At 59.7% G+C, this 20,019-nt stretch overlaps 1 protein-coding gene across 1 annotated transcript in view; it reads right to left on the reverse strand.

The window, feature by feature from the left end:
* Positions 1–2,953: 2,953 nt before the first annotated feature.
* Tert (telomerase reverse transcriptase) overlaps positions 2,954–20,019 on the reverse strand; it is a 39,786-nt gene continuing 22,720 nt past the window's right edge. The window contains exons 12-16 of the mRNA XM_070042086.1: positions 11,151–11,277; positions 10,752–10,813; positions 5,795–5,919; positions 5,282–5,419; positions 2,954–4,875 (exon numbers count right to left, since the gene is read on the reverse strand). Coding sequence (XP_069898187.1) covers positions 4,772–4,875; positions 5,282–5,419; positions 5,795–5,919; positions 10,752–10,813; positions 11,151–11,277 — 556 coding nt within the window. The 3' untranslated portion in view covers positions 2,954–4,771. The remainder of the gene's footprint in view (positions 4,876–5,281; positions 5,420–5,794; positions 5,920–10,751; positions 10,814–11,150; positions 11,278–20,019) is intronic.

Below are 20,019 nucleotides of genomic sequence, written 5' to 3' on the forward strand. Positions count from 1 at the left end.
AATACAGGAGTTATTTATCCCTCTGTGGGGCTGACTAAATGCTGCAGAGCACCAAAACCTGTAATGACAAAACTCACCGCATAGAGCACTTTCGGATACTACTTAAGATTGAAGCCAGCGCTGCGTCCAAGCAGCTTGCACACTTGGGAAACAGATGTTAAGACATGTTTGTGGGGCTGGGATGTAGCTCAGTGGCAAAGCGCTTGCCTAGCAAGTGCAACGTCCTGGGTTCGATCCCCAGTACCAAAAAAGAAAAGACAAAAAAAAAAAAAATACAGTTAAAAAAAGACATGTTTGTGTGCACCCAAATCTGATGAGCTTCTTTGTGGCTTGAGTTTAAAACTGCCCTCCCCACCAAAGGCCAGTTACCAAAGGCCTTTAAAATGATTTTGGTAGAGACGCACTAGCATATAAACTGGCCTTTGAACACTTACTAGAAGGGTGAGGATGTGATCACATGAAAACCCAACTTGTGGTCAAGATGGAGAACTTCTGGACAAGTCAAGACAGTAAGAAAACCTGGCAGAGCTTCACTAAGCAAGCAGCAAGGCAGGGGCACACAGTAACAGAGTGTGGGTGATCTCCAGGAGAGTTTTAGCTAAGAGAATTCAAGCCCAGGACAGCTAGCCTTCAAGAGGGGGCTCTCTGTGGCTCACCTTCAAAGGCACAAGCAGAAGGGGGGAGGGAGGGAGGGGCTGAACTACAAGACAAGAAGTTACCTCTGGAGAGGAGATGGCCAGGAGGCCTGGGAGACAGGAGGCAGAGGATGAGCAGGAAAGCCTGAATGTACAGAACCTCTGGCCATCGACCACTGGGCTAGCAGAAACTGTGGCAATAAAAACAAGGCATTTTGACTTTATGGAGTCCTTGAAAATGTAGGAGACACCTCAAAGGAGTGTCCCAGCTCAAAAGGGAACAAGAAACACAAGGAGGGAGTCTGGTCAGTGTACAGGCTATGAATGGAAGTGTCCCTGTCCACCCAGAATTACACTCGATTTAGACGTCCCAGAAATGGGAAGTAACTGGCCAAACATGCATAGATCTTTCTGGCATGGTGCCAGAGACAGAGAGAGAGACAGAGAGAGACAGACAGACAGAGTAAGAGAGACAGAGAGAAAGAGACAGAGAGACAGAGGGCCTGTAGGAAGTCACCAGCCAGAAGCAGAGGGAGATGGTGTGGTGGATACACACCCAGCCAAGGCCAAGGTGATTAGTCCAGTGTGGAGCTCCCTTGGCTTTCAGGCCCGTGGAGGTGTGACCAGCAGGCAAATAAACTCAGAGACCGTGGAGGGAATTCAGCGACTCCTGGCGCTATCCCATTCCAGGCGTCCACACCATGATGTGGGTTCAGCCCAAAGGACACCACCATGATCCAGACAGAAAAGAGTTTAAGCCGGGCGCCAGTGGCTCACGCCTGCAATCCTAACTACTTTAGAAGGCTGAAATCTGAGGATGGCAGTGCAAAGCCAGCCTGGGAAGGAAAGTCTGCGAGACTCATGTCCGATAACCATCAGAACACCAGAAGTGGCGCTGTGGTTCAAGTGGTAGAGCACTAGCCTTGAGCTGAAGAGTGCAGGGACAATGCCCAGGCCCTGAGTTCAAGCCCCACCACTGACAGAGACAGAGAGAGAAAGGGGGGGGGAGTTTATTGGGGGAGAGCATACTGCGGGCCTGCACAGGTGGAGGGTGCGGGGTGCAAGGGGAAGGGGAAGGGGGGGAGGGGAAGGGACAAGCCCAGACTGCCGGCCGTGGGAGAGACCAGACCAGCCGTTTTCTTCCCTTTTGTTCAGCTTGGCCCTGAGGGCACCTGGCAGTTGCCATAGGTTTAAACACATAACACAGAGCTTCATGCTTTCAGTGGTATCAGAGCAAGATTCCTTTAAGGGCTAAATGCTTCGGTAGACCCACAAATGGTAAAAACCAGGTAAATCACACTAGGTTAGTCAGGATGTGGGGTTAGAGCATCACCCCACGCCCAGCCCGACAGAGCGGCTGACTGCGCACCACCGACGCCATCCGGTACTGCAACGCCAGGGGAGGCCCGCACCACCCTCCCCATCCATTCGCCATCCGTCACGGCAGCCCCAGGGAGCCCCGCACCACCCTCCCCATCCGCCATCCGTCACGGCAGCCCCAGGGAGCCCCGCACCACCCTCCCCATCCGTCACGGCAGCCCCAGGGAGCCCCGCACCACCCTCCCCATCCGCCATCCGTCACGGCAGCCCCAGGGAGCCCCGCACCACCCTCCCCATCCGCCATCCGTCACGGCAGCCCCAGGGAGCCCCGCACCACCCACCCCATCCGCCATCCGTCACTGTAGCCCCAGCGGAGGCCCCGGCCCACGAGGCAGGGAGGTAGCTTCACATCTGTGCAGAGCCCTGGTGCACACTCCTGAGAGCCCCGCCCAGTTCTGTTCCCATTGGCACCCTGGGTCAGCAGCCAGGCCCACAGCCCAGCCTCACAGACTCTGGGCACCCGAGTGTATTTGTGAGTGCTTCCTGGACCTGGGTCTGTTGTAAACGCACCAGGCTTTGTCACTAGGCCGCACCAAAGGCCACCGACAAGGCAGTAACAACTGCCGTGAACTCCGGGCTCAAGCCTACCGGCAGCATTACAACCAGCCAGTGGACAGTTTCCATGGTTCCACCAGGGACGTCTGTTCCGGAAGCTTCTAGAACGGTTCACAGCTATCTGGATGTCACTTAGGAGCCTCTGCAGCAAGCCCAGCTGGGCTTGCCCAAGCCAGCTCCCATAGCCCGGAGGCCAGCAGCCAGAGCGGCACATGCGCACCAGACGGAACTGGAACTGGGGCTTGAATGCTCAGCCTCTCACTCACATCTGGCTTTTTCCACTCTGGGCTGTACTTTCCCACTTGAGCCATTGCTAACTTTTCTGCCCAAGCTGGCTTCAAACTCAATCCTCAGTCCTCAGCCTCCTGAGGAGCTAGGGTAACAGGCGTGAGCCACGGGCGCTCAGCTCAACCATGTGCGCTGGTGACTGTAGGGCGGCGCTCAAGACATCTTATCATACACATGGAGACAGCTGACCTTTAATGGGTTTTTTTCTGCTGTGGAGGTAGTCTCTCTACAGCCCAGGCTGGCCCTCGGGGCTCGGATTACAGGCCTAGTGTTTCCCTCCTCGGTCCCTGGGCACAGCCGGGGCCTGCTCGGCAGAGGAGGCTGGTGAGCGGGCGCGGGGCTCTGTTGTGAGGCTGGGCGTGGGCACCCTAGCCCCACCCTCCGCTCCCAAGGCAGGCATTAGGGTGGTCCACGTGACGGCGGCGCTTAGGGAGTGCTGCACACAGGAGGGAGGAGCCCCCACCCACAACCGCACCCACGCACGCCCGTGGCGCAAATGGGTGAAGAGGAGAGTTCCCGTTGCAAGGGGGACCCTCAGCCTGTAACATGCCAGGGCCTCCTCCTCCTCCTCCTCCTCCTCCACCTGCCACACGCCCAGGGCCCATCCTCCTCCACCTGCCACACGCCCAGGGCCCATCCTCCTCCACCTGCCACACGCCCAGGGCCCATCCTCTTCCACCTGCCACACGGCCACTGCACCTCCACATTCCTGGAGGATTCCACAGGGGATCTACCTCCTGAGGACATGAGAAGGACACGGAGCCCGCCCCGGGAGGACATAGGGGAGGACACGGAGCCCACCCCGGGAGGACACGGGGGAGGGGACACGGAGCCCGCCCCAGGAGGACACGGGGGAGGGGACACGGAGCCCGCCCCGGGAGGACACAGGGGAGGACACGGGGCCCACCCTGGGAGGACACGGAGCCCACCCTGGGAGGACATGGAGCCCGCCCCGGGAGGACACGGAGCCCACCCCGGGAGGACATGGAGCCCACCCTGGGAGGACACGGGGGAGGACACGGAACCCACCCGGGAGGACATGGAGCCCGCCCCGGGAGGACACGGGGGAGGACACGGAGCCCACCCTGGGAGGACACGGAGCCCACCCGGGAGGACACGGGGGAGGACACGGGGCCCGCCCCGGGAGGACATGGAGCCCGCCCCGGGAGGACACGGAGCCCACCCCGGGAGGACATGGAGCCCACCCTGGGAGGACACGGAGCCCACCCCGGGAGGACATAGGGGAGGATGCGGGGCCCACCCCGGGAGGACATGGAGCCCGCCCCGGGAGGACACGGAGCCCACCCCGGGAGGACATGGAGCCCACCCTGGGAGGACACGGGGGAGGACACGGAGCCCACCCGGGAGGACATGGAGCCCGCCCCGGGAGGACACGGGGGAGGACACGGAGCCCACCCTGGGAGGACACGGAGCCCACCCGGGAGGACACGGGGGAGGACACGGGGCCCGCCCCGGGAGGACATGGAGCCCACCCCGGGAGGACACGGAGCCCACCCCGGGAGGACATGGAGCCCACCCTGGGAGGACACGGGGGAGGACACGGGGGAGGACACGGAGCCCACCCGGGAGGACATGGAGCCCGCCCCGGGAGGACACGGGGGAGGACACGGAGCCCACCCTGGGAGGACACGGAGCCCACCCGGGAGGACACGGGGGAGGACACGGGGCCCGCCCCGGGAGGACATGGAGCCCACCCCGGGAGGACACGGGGGAGGACAAGGAGCCTGCCCCGGGAGGACACGGGGGAGGACACGGAGCCCACCCCGGGAGGCAGGGCGCCGGGACAGACCTCACACCATCACAGGACAGGTGTCAGGGATACCACGAGACTTGCTATGAGCTGGCCTGTGTGGCCACAGCTGGCGCCAGAGCTGGTCCTGCCGGGAGGCCCATCAGTCCAGGATGGTCTTAAAGTCCGTGGCCAGCGCTGGGTCAGCAGCGGCCTGCAGGACAGCCAGCGTGGCCTTGGGGAGCTTCTGACACAGCTGGGTCTGGGCTGCAGCAGAGGGCAGGGCTCAGATTTTCTCCCAAAGAGGCCAGAGTCCTTCAGCCCAGCACCAAGGATGCACTGGGGCCCAGTGTCAAGATGGACAAGAGACCTCCTAGCCAAGAGAAGCCAGGGACCCGAAAGAATAGCAGCGGACTGCAGGGGTAGGCAAGGGACAGGAAGGAAGGCCCAAGCCAAGACGAGGTCGGGCAGCTCCCATGGGGTGGGGTGGGGTGGGGAGGCAGGGCCCCAGTTGCCCCTTCTGCTCGAGGCGGCTCTGAGCTGGAGGACAGCCCCCACAGCTGCCCACCACCTGGGGCTGCCGTGCGGCCGCCCTTCCGGTGGGAGTCAATGGCAGGATACTTGCCAGGAAGGGGGGGGGCTGGGCCATGCGGGAGTGCTCACTCACACCTACCTGTCCTGAGTGGTCCCAGGAGACACTTGTAGGTGCCACGGTGACAGGCCAGCTTGAGCAGGAAGGCCCGGAAGCAGAGCCACTGTGCAGCCTCAGAGGGAAAAGGGCCGCAGGCACCCTTGGATCCTAGTGAGAGCCCTGGGGAGCAAGCTGGGCTGAGGGCTGGGAAGACTGGGGCTGAGCCCTGGGGAGCAAGCTGGGCTGGGGGCTGGGGAGGACCAGGGCTGGGGGCTGGGGGCTGGGGAGGACTGGGGCTGGGGGCTGGGCAGGACCAGGGCTGAGGGCTGGGCAGGACCAGGGCTGAGGGCTGGGCAGGACCAGGGCTGAGGGCTGGGCAGGACCAGGGCTGAGGGCTGGGGAGGACCGGGGCCGGGAAGGACTGGGGCTGGGGAGGACCGGGGCTGGGGGCTGGGGAGGACCGAGGCTGGGGAGGACCGGGGCTGGGGAGGACCGGGGCTGGGGGCTAGGGAGGACCGGGGCACCACCCAGCATGCCCCCATGCTCTGCACACACCTGTGTTCCGGGCTTTCAGGATGGAGAAGCAGCAGGCCGCCATGTCGGAGATGATCCTCAGGAAGAATGAGGGGTTCCTCCACACGCCCTGGTCAAAGGGGAGCTGCAGCACGCAGGCGTGAAACCTGCAGACATGTGCACACGCGTCCACACGCCCCGGTCAAAGGGGAGCTACAGCACATAGGCGTGAAACCTGCAGACGTGTGTACACGCGTCCACACGCCCCAGTCAAAGGGGAGCTGCAGCACACAGGCATGAGACCTGCAGACATGTGCACACACGTCCACACGCCCCAGTCAAAGGGGAGCTGCAGCACACAGGCGTGAAGCCTGCAGACATGTGCACACGTGTCCACACGCCCCGATCAAAGGGGAGCTGCAGCACACAGTGAGACCTGCAGACGTGTGTACACACGTCCACACGCCCTGGTCAAAGGGGAGCTGCAGCACACAGGCGTGAGACCTGCAGACGTGCACACGCGTCCACACGCCCCGGTCAAAGGGGAGCTGCAGCACACAGGCGTGAGACCTGCAGACATGTGCACACGCGTCCACACGCCCCGGTCAAAGGGGAGCTGCAGCACACAGGCGTGAGACCTGCAGACATGTACACACGCGTCCACACGCCCCGGTCAAAGGGGAGCTGCAGCACACAGGCGTGAGACCTGCAGACATGTGCACACGCGTCCACACGCCCCGGTCAAAGGGGAGCTGCAGCACACAGGCGTGAGACCTGCAGACATGTGCACACGCGTCCACACGCCCCGGTCAAAGGGGAGCTGCAGCACACAGGCGTGAGACCTGCAGACATGTGCACACACGTCCACACGCCCCGGTCAAAGGGGAGCTGCAGCACACAGGCGTGAGACCTGCAGACATGTGCACACGCGTCCACACGCCCCGGTCAAAGGGGAGCTGCAGCACACAGGCGTGAGACCTGCAGACATGTGCACACGCGTCCACACGCCCCGGTCAAAGGGGAGCTGCAGCACACAGGCGTGAGACCTGCAGACATGTGCACACGCGTCCACACGCCCCGGTCAAAGGGGAGCTGCAGCACACAGGCGTGAAGCCTGCAGACGTGTGCACACACATCCACATGTCCCGGTCAAAGGGGAGCTGCAGCACACAGGTGTGAGACCTGCAGACGTGCACACACGTCCACATGCCCCGGTCAAAGGGGAGCTGCAGCACACAGGCGTGAGACCTGCAGACAGGGCGGGGAGCTCATCATGTGTGTGCACTGCTTTAGGTAACACATGTAAACAATGGCATGTGCGCAAGTGCTGCATGCTGCACTCTGCAACATACGTAAGTCCATCACCAATTCTGGTGTGCTGCACAGGGACCCTGTCCGTACTCCTGACCCTCTGGAACTTGACAAGCCAGCAATGCACGCAGCCTCACGGTGCTGCCCAGTGAGAAGGGTCCCGCTTGCCACACAGGACAGAGAGCCCAGAAGCATTCCTGACAAACGCCAGCCAGGCATCAGCGCTCACCTGTAACCCTAGCTACTCAGCAGACTGAGATTGGAGGATCATGGTTTGAAGCCAGCCTGAGATTTTTTTTCCTGGGGGAGGGGGGGTAGTCCTGGGGCTTTGAAATCAGGGCCCCAGGCTCTGTCCCTGAGCATGACTCCACCACTTTGGCCGTAGTTCTACTTTGGCTTTTTTGTGCTTAACTAGAGATAAAGAGTTTCAAAGGTTCCTTCCTGGTCTAGCAGTGAAGTAAGGAGACTGAGCCTAAATCATTTCCTACAGACAGGTGGGAGATGGGGGCTGTCCACCCAGCTCCCAGGCCTGGAGATGAGACAAGCCATCCTTCAAAATGCAGATGCCCCGTTCCAGGTAAGCCAGGAGAGTTCTGACTCATAGATGCAGACCTTACCTTCCCGGTGGGGAAGGGTGACCTCCCCTTCTCAGGTGATGGGTGGGGAGATGGGTGGGTGGGCACTTGGCCGATAGGTTGCTGAACCTGTCAGTCTGGGGCCTGGGACTGTTCTGTGACCTGGCCCCGTGCCCCGACCTTATTTAGGCCTGGACCAGCCTAGCTGCCAAGTCGCCATGCTATGTCTCTGATCCTGTTCCAAGTTCCACCTCGTCTTGTGTCTCTCCATGTTCATGTCCTGTGTCCCGTGTCCCGGCTCATCTTCCACATGTCTCCACGATCACGTCCTGTGTCCTGCCTTGACTTCTGTGTCTCCATATTCACATCCTGTGTCCTATCTCTCAGCTCGTCTTCCGCCTGTCTCTGTGATCACGTCCTGTGTCCTGTTTCTCTGTTCATCTTCATTGTGTCTCTGTGATCGCGTCCTGTGTCCTGTTTCTCTGTTCATCTTCTGTGTGTCTCTGTGATCGCGTCCTGTTTCTCTGTTCATCTTCTGTGTGTCTCTGTGATCGCGTCCTGTGTCCTGTTTCTCTGTTCATCTTCCGCGTGTCTCTGTGATCGCGTCCTGTGTCCTGTCTCCCAGCTCGTCTTCCGTGTGTCTCCGTGATCACGTCCCATGTCCTGCCCCCTGGCTCGTCTTCCGCGTCTGTGGGGACCCGTTCACTGCTCTGCGCCTCCCTACCGTGGCGGGTAGGGAGGGTGCCGCCACCTGGATCCCACTGCTGCGCAATGCCCATGAGCCAGGACACCACCAGCTCAAGCCCACCTCCCCTGAACACAGCACGAGGAGCGAGGGCCCCCGGGGCCCAGGGCTAAACCCAGCAGCCTGGTCTCGGGGTGTGTGTCAGGGGTTCACAGGCCTCCCCGCTACAGGTCCAGGAAGGAAGGGAGCGGCACACACAGCCAGAGTCTACGACAGGCCCTGCCAGGCCAGGCTGACCTCCGGAACCAGACGGGGGAGCACCGTGCAAACCACCTCCCCGAGGACTGAGGCACAGTACTAAACCACCTCCCCGAGGACTGAGGCACAGTACTAAACCACCTCCCCGAGGACTGAGGCACAGTACTAAACCACCTCCCCGAGGACTGAGGCACAGTACTAAACCACCTCCCCGAGGACTGAGGCACAGTACTAAACCACCTCCCCGAGGACTGAGGCACAGTACTAAACCACCTCCCCGAGGACTGAGGCACAGTACTAAACCACCTCCCCGAGGACTGAGGCACAGTACTAAACCACCTCCCCGAGGACTGAGGCACAGTACTAAACCACCTCCCCGAGGACTGAGGCACAGTACTAAACCACCTCCCTGAGGACTGAGGCACAGTACTAAACCACCTCCCCGAGCACAGTACACCACCCTGAGTACTAAAGCACAGTGCACTCAACAAGGACAGACAGCATGATGCAATCCGTCCCTCTGAGTACTCAGGACAGGTAACACAGGCTAGGACTATGTCTGTGACATGACAGATACTGGGACAAAAACTTCTTCCACCATCCCTCCCTGGAATTCCTGTGACTAACAGACTGCGACCTGTGTCACACTGAGCACAGGCAGCGCGTGACACTGAACTCAGGGCCAGCCTTGCTCAGCCCAGGCTCTGCCTCCCTGTGCTCTGCTCTGGTGACCAAGGGAGGTGCGTGATGGGGAAGCCACGTCCACACAGAACACTGGCTACCACCACAGCCTCCACACCACAGCCTCCACACAATAGCCTCTGCCAGAGCTTCCGCAGAGCAGCCTCCACACCACAGCCTCCACACAATAGCCTCTGCCAGAGCTTCCGCAGAGCAGCCTCCAAGGACAGCCTCCTTCCACAGAAGGCTCACAGGAAGTTGTCCGCATCCCTGGGCTGCACAGGGCAGCTGGGCAGTCCCTACAGGAAGCCTCGGAGAGCAGAGTTCACCTGTGTGCTATGGCCCTGATGGGGTGTGTCCAGGTAATGAGCGACGTGTGGTATCGGGCTCCCAATGGAGCAAAACCCAACGGTGACGACTCCCCAGCCCAAGCCTGGCAAGGCACCGGCCTGCCTCTCCTGCCGGCCACAGGTCTGCGTCATCAGGACCAGCCAAGGACAACACAAAGAACAGAACAGCAGGCAGGGCCAGTGTCGCCTGGGCTGATTTGAGCCACATCCTGGCCACACCTTCCTGTGGCACAAGGCAGTGACACCATCGCAACAGCCCTGATCCTCTGCTCTCTGGGTCCCAAACCCACGTCCCCAACCGACACCTCCACGCTCTGCCCATGATGGCTCTCGTTCCAGGACTGATGGAGGCCATCAGACAGCCCAGCCCACCACAGGGAGGCGCCTAGGGGAGGCCTCTCCACCAGGTCCAGGTGGACAGTGCAGACACTATGAATGCCGTTTCTCCTGCTGTGGGGACACCGCAGGTGCCAAGTCTGCCACAGAGACGCTACAGGTACCAGGTCTCCGGAGATGGAATCTCAGCAATACTCAGGACGAAGCAGCAGGACAACGCCACCCAGACGCTGCCCAGGCTCCCGGCCCTGTGCCGCCCAGACGCTGCCCAGGCTCCCGGCCCTGTGCCACCAAAGACATTGCCCAGGCTCCCGGCCCTGTGCCACCCAGACGCTGCCCAGGCTCCCGGGCCTGTGCCGCCCAGACACTGCCCAGGCTCCTGGCCCTGTGCTGCCCAGACACTGCCCAGGCTCCCGGCCCTGTGCCTCCCAGACACTGCCCAGGCTCCCGGCCCTGTGCCACCAAAGACGCTGCCCAGGCTCCCGGCCCTGTGCCACCAAAGACATTGCCCAGGCTCCCGGCCCTGTGCCACCAAAGACATTGCCCAGGCTCCCGGCCCTGTGCCACCCAGACGCTGCCCAGGCTCCCGGCCCTGTGCCACCCAGACGCTGCCCAGGCTCCCGGCCCTGTGCCTCCCAGACACTGCCCAGGCTCCCGGCCCTGTGCCTCCAAAGACGCTGCCCAGGCTCCCAGCCCTGTGCCACCCAGACGCTGCCCAGGCTCCCGGCCCTGTGCCTCCCAGACGCTGCCCAGGCTCCCGGCCCTGTGCCGCCCCCTTGTGGCAGCGGGGCCCCAGGACCCACCTGTAGGCCTGCAGTAGGAAGATCTTGTACACATTTATGCAGACGGTCTGGAGGCTGTTCACCTGCACACAGACAACTGTCAGTACCGTTCCTGGACAGCAAACGTGCACTTTCCACCCACTCGGGCCACGTGACGGAGGTGCTGTGTGGGGATCACCGGCCAAGGAGAGCAAACAGGACAGCGTGGAGGCCAACGCCCAGCATGGAGTGCAGGCACACGCCCAGGGCCCTTGGTACACACGCGTACACCTGCCACTCCAGTATGCACACTCAAGCACACACGTGCTCCGCATATCCCCCCAGTGCTCCCTCACAACGCTGTGCACAGGCAGTGTCGACACCCAGGAGGCGTAGACAGTGAAGACAAGGCTGCCCGAGCCTGACTCTGCCCCTGCTCACCTCCAAGTCCAGGAACAGACTGTGACATTTCAGGCGCAAGACGGCCAGGAGCTTGTAACGCATGGTCCTCCCTGTCCTGAAGCCGCGGTGGAAGGTGAGGCTGGCTCTCATGGAGGTCTGGGCGTAGCTGTGGAACGGGGGTCACCATGTGCACCCCACCCCGGCCCTGTGTGCACCCCACCCCAGCCCTGTGTGCACCCCACCCCGGCATTGCCGTGTGCACCCACCAGCCCTGTGTGCACCCCACACCAGCCCTGTGTGCACCCCACACCAGCCCTGTGTGCACCCCACACCAGCCCTGTGTGCACCCCACACCAGCCCTGCTGTGTGCACCCCACACCAGCCCTGCTGTGTGCACCCCACACCAGCCCTGTGTACCCCACACCAGCCCTGCTGTGTGCACCCCACGCCAGCCCTGTGTGCACCCCACGCCAGCGCTGTGTATACCCCACACCAACTCTGCTGTGTGCACCCCACACCAGCCCTGCTGTGTGCACCCCACACCAGCCCTGCTGTGTGCACCCCACACCAGCCCTGTGTGCACCCCACACCAGCCCTGTGCACCCCACACCAGCCCTGTGTGCACCCCACACCAGCCCTGCTGTGTGCACCCCAACCCAGCCCTGTGCACCCCACACCAGCCCTGCTGTGTGCACCCCAACCCAGCCCTGTGCACCCCAACCCAGCCCTGCTGTGTGCACCCCACACCAGCCCTGCTGTGTGCACCCCACACCAGCCCTGCTGTGTGCACCCCACACCAGCCCTGCTGTGTGCACCCCACACCAGCCCTGCTGTGTGCACCCCACACCAGCCCTGCTGTGTGCACCCCACACCAGCCCTGCTGTGTGCACCCCACACCAGCCCTGCTGTGTGCACCCCACACCAGCCCTGCTGTGTGCACCCCACACCAGCCCTGCTGTGTGCACCCCACACCAGCCCTGTGTGCACCCCACACCAGCCCTGTGTGCACCCCACACCAGCCCTGTGCACCCCACACCAGCCCTGCTGTGTGCACCCCACACCAGCCCTGTGCACCCCACACCAGCCCTGTGTGCACCCCACACCAGCCCTGTGCACCCCACACCAGCCCTGTGTGCACCCCACACCAGCCCTGTGCACCCCACACCAGCCCTGCTGTGTGCACCCCACACCAGCCCTGTGTGCACCCCACACCAGCCCTGTGCACCCCACACCAGCCCTGTGTGCACCCCACACCAGCCCTGCTGTGCATCCCACCCCAGCCCTGCTGTGTGCACCCCACACCAGCCCTGTGTGCACCCCACACCAGCCCTGCTGTGTGCACCCCACACCAGCCCTGTGTGCACCCCACCCCAGACCTGCCGGTGTACCCACAGCACAGCTAAGGCGCAGCTGGTGGACTAGATGGGACCAGACCTTTCAACTGCGGCTGTGCACATCCCTCACTCTACATGCAGGGTCTGGGTCCTTGCACACCCAAACCCCACCAGGACTTGGTTGACAGTGCTCATTTCACGGACAATTGGACTGCCACGCACGCCCGCTCACCAGTGACGGACACGAGGCCCACCCAGAAACACCAACCCCACCCAGACGGGGTGGCCACTCCCGCCACACAGGGGCCTGTGAGTGGCACCCTGCAGAGACGGCCCACACCCTGCAGAGAACATGGCCAGACGCATGCAGGACACAGGGAGTAAGGGGTCTGCCAAGGACACGTGTGATGTGTCTACCTTTCACACCCAGCTTGTAGACACGTGTATGTTTAAATACTTGTCTGCGCTACCTAATGTTTGGAACTGTGACATCAGTGGCAGCACAGTGTCTGTGACAGGTGACACCTGAGCCAGTGGGGTGGTGCACCGGTCATCTGGGGTGGTGAGCCAGGCCGCCCTCACCAGCTCAAAATGCCAAGGACCTAGAAAAAATTATGCTCAATGCAGCCAGGTTCAGAGAGACAAAAGGTACCTGTTCTCTTGTGTGTGGAAGATGCAACACACAAGCACTCAGGATGACATTCAGGGTTACACGCATGACACGCAAACAAGCTGGCTAAAGGACGGCATACTTGGGGAGCTAAGAGCTAGCCCATGTCCAAGTGAATGCTGGCCTATTCTTGTGGCAGGGGGTTGAGGAAGGGCAGGGGAGTGGAAGAGGGAGAGAGCAATACAATCCAATCACATAAAAATGAACTACGGCCGTGATCCTAGCTACTCAGAAGGCTGAGATCCAAGGATCGCAGTGAAGCCAGTGTGAGCAGGAAAGTCTGCGAGACTCTCATCTCCAATTAACCACAAAGTCAGCTCCAGTGGTAGGGCCCAAGCCCAGACTTCAAGTCCCAGGATTGGCAAGAAAACAACTAAAACCGTGAACTACCTAACTAGAGGGTAGGGAGGGGAGGGTGGAAGGCATGGTACTGAACGAGAAGTCAGAACCTGACTTCTGGGAACGCTCTGTACCACCACTGTATACTGTATCTTTAAATGGCCAAGGACATCCCCGTGACTCTGGTGCCTTCTTCAGGGTAGAGTCGGACATGTGGAACTGCCAGCCATCCTGAGACCTCACACGAACACGCCACTCTCGACGCCTTCCACCCTGCGCCCCGACACCAGCTCTCAGTGAGAGAGACGCAGCCGGGCGTGGAAGGCGTCTGGGATGTGAGTTCTCTTAGCGGTGGTCCACACCCAGACCCACTGCTGCCTTTTCTAGTGGGTCAGCTTCTGGTCTGAGCAGTGTGGGCAGAAGGGGCTGGGACCAGGCTGCTGTGCCCGGTGGTGATGGAAGGTGCCCATCCCTGGGCCTTGGTCCTCATCTAGAAGGGCTGAGAACCAGGAGGTGGAGGAGGAGCACCGGGCAGGCCCTGACAACACGGGACGGCGCAGGAGCGACACAGGGGAGGCTGCGGGGCCCACGGTGGGGGGGGGGGCTCTTCCTCCCCCACCCTTCCTCTTACTCCTCCCCCCTCCTCTTCCTCAGGGCCCACCTCTCCTCCTCCTCAAAGCCAACTCCTCCTCCTCCTCCTCCTCCTCCTCAAAGCCTACTCCTCCTCTTCCTCAGGGCCCACCCTTCCTCCTGAGGCATGGGGTGTAATCTGACCTTCCCCCGAAAGTCACAGCAAAGCACGGAACTTTCCAGTCTGCTTTCCTCTTCAGCTCTGCTTTTGTTTCTATCTGGTCTTTCTCCTTTTCCTCTGACTGCAGTTGGTGTTAGCACCTCCTACTGTCAAAGTCAAGGATCAAACTTACTTGTTCCCAAAAAGCTCAGGAAAAAATTTTCAGTGAGGCCTTCTTTTCCACCAGCCGCACTACAGCCCACGTGAGAACACCGTGGCTTCCGTGTCTGGAGCTGCACTACAGACCACGTGAGAACACCGTGGCTTCCGTGTCTGGAGCTCCTGTCAGACTCGCCCTCCAGTCTGACAGTACACCCTCTGCAGTACAACAGTTGCACCCACATGCTCTGGGTGCACGCGCACCCCCGCACATGCGGTCTTCCGGAGGGTTCACAGGGCCCTGTGCAGATCCGATCCATTTTACTTAAGGGCTGAGCATTCGGGGGGGGGGGGGTCTTGGGCCATTCTACTTACTGAGTACTGCATAGTTCGGGAGATATGGCTTTAATTGTATTTCTTTTGTCATTTCTCACCACTGCCATCTGAGCTGTGATTGGGTTAGAACGAAATCTAGGTATCTAGGTGCTATCATTTTCTCTTTTTTTTAAGTTAACTATTATTATTTGCCTGTCCTGGTACTTGAACTCAGGGCCTGGACTCTGTACTTGAGCTTCTGTTCAAAGCTAATGCTCTACCACTTGAGCCACGGTTCTACTTCTGGCTTTTTGGCGGTTAACTGGAGATGAGAATCTTACAGATGTCCCTTGCCCTCACTTAGCTTCCTGAGTGGTTGACACTACAGCCGTGAGCCATTGGCATTCGGGTTATTCTCCTAGCCACACGCCTGCGCTCCCTGTCCTGACACCCACGGCTACTGTCCGCACAGGAGGACCCTGGGCACCATGTTCACAGACAAGGCCCACGCTCACCCTGGGCCACAGCCACCCAGCTGAGTTCTCAGCCATGGTGTTCAGAAGCTGCAACTCAGGAGCAGGTGCCGCAGCTGCAGCTCTCCTGCCCACGTATGCTCACTCCTGCTCACCCCTGCTCACGTATGCTCACTCCTGCTCACCCCTGCTCACGTATGCTCACTCCTGCTCACGTATGCTCACTCCTGCCCACGTATGCTCACTCCTGCTCACCCCTGCTCACGTATGCTCACTCCTGCTCACGTATGCTCACTCCTGCCCACGTATGCTCACTCCTGCCCACGTATGCTCACTCCTGCCCACGTATGCTCACTCCTGTTCACGTATGCTCACCCCTGCTCACGTATGCTCACTCCTGCCCACGTATGCTCACTCCTACTCACCCCTGCTCACATATGCTCACTCCTGCCCACGTATGCTCACTCCTGCTCACCCCTGCTCACATATGCTCACTCCTGCTCACGTATGCTCACTCCTGCTCACATATGCTCACTCCTGCTCACGTATGCTCACTCCTGCTCACGTATGCTCACTCCTGCCCACTCCTGCTATGTCCACTCCTGCTCACATATGCTCACTCCTGCTCACGTATGCTCACTCGGCTCCAGCAGGAGGGCGCCCTGATCCCCAGCCTCACCCAGGTGCGCCCTCCACCATTCAGAGACTCAGAGCAGGGCGCTGGTGGGACACATCTAGAGGCCTGGCTACTCAGGCTGAGATATGAGGATCTCACTGGACAGGAAGTCTGGGAGCCCTCATCTCCACTGCACCACCAAGCCGTGAGTGGAGCTGTGGCTCAAGTGCAACAGCACTAGCCTTGAGTAAACAAGCTCAGGGACAGCACCAGGCCCTCAGATCAAGTTGGAGGATAGGGAAAGAAAGAGAGAAAAGAAAAGAAAGAAAAGAGAAGGAAAGAAAGAAAGGAAGAAAGAAAGGAAGAAAGAAAGAAGGAAGGAAAGAGAGAAAACAACAAAGGAAGGAAGGAAGGAAGAAAAGAAGAGAAAAAAAAGAAAAAAAAGAAAGATAAATAGAAAGAAAGATAGAAAGAAAGAAAGGGAAAGAAAACGACAGTGGTCCCGAGGGCCGGTCCTACCCTAGACCAGTCTCATGGAAATGGGACAGACAAATGGTGGAGAATCTGTACTGCCTGGTGCGGTCGGCAGAACGGGGCCCAGGCCGCAGGAGTATCAAACCCAGAAGTCCGAGCTGAGTTCTGAGCTCAGGAAACACCAGGCCAGAGGTGGCAGCCGGCGGCCCCGCACAGGAGTGGCAGCAGGGCCAAGCGGGAGGGCACTGGGCACACTGGGCACACCAGGCCCTGTGGTGGGAATTCCAGAGCGCATGTGGGAGACAGGACAGTCCAGATGAGGGCCATTAGATAGGAAGGCTGGAATCACCACCCAAGAAAACACAGATCCCAGTCTTCTACCACCACACCAGAGAGCTTCCATTCTTGCTCATATTAAATCCCTTGGGCTGTGACCACCTAAGAATGTGAGACGCCATCTCTACAAACACCACACACAGGAGGTGACACCCATCTCATAGACGCACACACACACACAGGTGACACCCATCTCAGACTCACAAACACACACACAGGTGACACCCATCTCATAGACTCACACACACACACACACACACACACACACACACAGGTGACACCCATCTCATAGACACACACACACAGGTGACACCCATCTCACACACACACACACAGGTGACACCCATCTCATAGACTCACACACACACACACACACACACAGGTGACACCCATCTCATAGACTCACACACACACACAGGTGACACCCCATCTCATAGACTCACACACACACACACACACAGGTGACACCCATCTCAGACACACACACACACAGGTGACACCCATCTCATAGACTCACACACACACACACACAGGTGAGCCATCTCATAGAGTCACACACACACACACACACAGGTGACACCCATCTCATAGACTCACACACACACACACAGGTGACACCCATCTCATAGACTCACACACACACACACACACACACACACACAGGTGACACCCATCTCATAGACTCACACACACACACACACAGGTGACACCCATCTCATAGACTCACACACACACACACAGGTGACACCCATCTCATAGACACACACACACACACACACAGGTGACAGCCATCTCAGACTCACACACACACACACACAGGTGACACCCATCTCATAGACTCACACACACACACACAGGTGACAGCGCCATCTCATAGACTCACACACACACACACACACAGGTGACACCCATCTCATAGACTCACACACACACACACACACAGGTGACACCCATCTCATACTCACACACACATACAGGTGACAGCCATCTCATAGACACACACACACACACAGAGACACACACAGGTGACACCCATCTCATAGACTCACACACACACACACACACACACACAGGTGACAGCCCATCTCATAGACTCACACACACACACACAGGTGACACCCATCTCATAGACACACACACACACACAAACAGGTGACACCCATCTCATAGACTCACACACACACACACACACAGGTGACAGCCCATCTCATAGGCTCACACACACACACACACACACACACACACAGGTGACACCCATCTCAGACTCACACACACACACAGGTGACACCCATCTCATAGACTCACACACACACACACACACACAGGTGACAGCCCATCTCATACTCACACACACACACACACACAGGTGACACCCATCTCACACACACACACACACACACAGGTGACACCCCATCTCAGATTCACACACACACACACACAGGTGACACCCATCTCACAGACACACACACACACACACACACAGGAGACACCCATCTCATAGACTCACACACACACACACACACAGGTGACAGCCCATCTCATAGACTCACACACACACACACACACACACACAGGTGACACCCATCTCAGACTCACACACACACACACAGGTGACACCCATCTCAGACTCACACACACACACAGGTGACACCCATCTCATAGACTCACACACACACACAGGTGACACCCCATCTCATATAGTCTCCACACAGGGTCCTGAATCCTCTCCTGCCAACAGTGGCCACAAGTTCCTGTTGTCCCAGAGGCACGGCAAGGCTGGCGCATGAACTTGGGCGGGCAGTGGCCGACACCCGGTAGTCCTACATCTGCACCTTCCTTCCTCCAAACTGGCACAGGAGTCCAGTGCAAAGCCAACGTCGTCCTACCTGGCTGGGGGACAGCGTGTGTCCTCACTGCCTGTGTGCAAATGCTGGAGCAGGCGCAGTGAGTCACCTAAGTGCAGCCAGCCGGCCTCCGCTGGCCGGGCACGCCTGACCTGGAGCACACACAGAACACCTCCAGGCGCACCTGACCTGGAGCAGTCACAGAACACCTCCAGGCACGCCTGACCTGGAGCAGTCACAGAACACCTCCAGGCACGCCTGACCTGGAGCAGTCACAGAACACCTCCAGGCACGCCTGACCTGGAGTACACACAGAACACCTCCAGGCACACCTGACCTGGAGCAGTCACAGAACACCTCAAGGCGCACCTGACCTGGAGTACACACAGAACACCTCCAGGCGCACCTGACCTGGAGCACACACAGAACACCTCCAGGCACACCTGACCTGGAGCACACACAGAACACCTCCAGGCACGCCTGACCTGGAGTACACACAGAACACCTCCAGGCACGCCTGACCTGGAGCAGTCACAGAACACCTCCAGGCACGCCTGACCTGGAGTACACACAGAACACCTCCAGGCACGCTTTACCTGGAGCAGTCACAGAACACCTCCAGGCACACCTGACCTGGAGCAGTCACAGAACACCTCCAGGCACGCCTGACCTGGAGCAGTCACAGAACACCTCCAGGCACGCCTGACCTGGAGCAGTCACAGAACACCTCCAGGCACGCCTGACCTGGAGCACACACAGAACACCTCCAGGCACACCTGACCTGGAGCAGTCACAGAACACCTCAAGGCGCACCTGACCTGGAGTACACACAGAACACCTCCAGGCGCACCTGACCTGGAGCACACACAGAACACCTCCAGGCACACCTGACCTGGAGCACACACAGAACACCTCCAGGCACACCTGACCTGGAGCAGTCACAGAACACCTCCAGGCGCGCCTGACCTGGAGCACACACAGAACACCTCCAGGCGCACCTGACCTGGAGCAGTCACAGAACACCTCCAGGCACGCCTGACCTGGAGTACTCACAGAACACCTCCAGGCACACCTGACCTGGAGCACACACAGAACACCTCCAGGCGCACCTGACCTGGAATACACACAGAACACCTCCAGGCACGCTTTACCTGGAGCAGTCACAGAACACCTCCAGGCGCACCTGACCTGGAGCACACACAGAACACCTCCAGGCGCACCTGACCTGGAGCACACACAGAACACCTCCAGGCGCACCTGACCTGGAGCACACACAGAACACCTCCAGGCGCACCTGACCTGGAGCAGTCACAGAACACCTCCAGGCGTGCCTGACCTGGAGTACACACAGAACACCTCCAGGCACGCCTGACCTGGAGTACACACAGAACACCTCCAGGCACGCCTGACCTGGAGCAGTCACAGAACACCTCCAGGCACGCCTGACCTGGAGTACACACAGAACACCTCCAGGCACGCTTTACCTGGAGCAGTCACAGAACACCTCCAGGCACACCTGACCTGGAGCAGTCACAGAACACCTCCAGGCACGCCTGACCTGGAGCAGTCACAGAACACCTCCAGGCACGCCTGACCTGGAGCAGTCACAGAACACCTC

Source organism: Dipodomys merriami, unplaced genomic scaffold, assembly GCF_024711535.1.
Source record: "Dipodomys merriami isolate MVZ:Mamm:240054 unplaced genomic scaffold, mDipMer1.0.p SCAF_32, whole genome shotgun sequence".
Taxonomy (NCBI): domain Eukaryota; kingdom Metazoa; phylum Chordata; class Mammalia; order Rodentia; family Heteromyidae; genus Dipodomys; species Dipodomys merriami.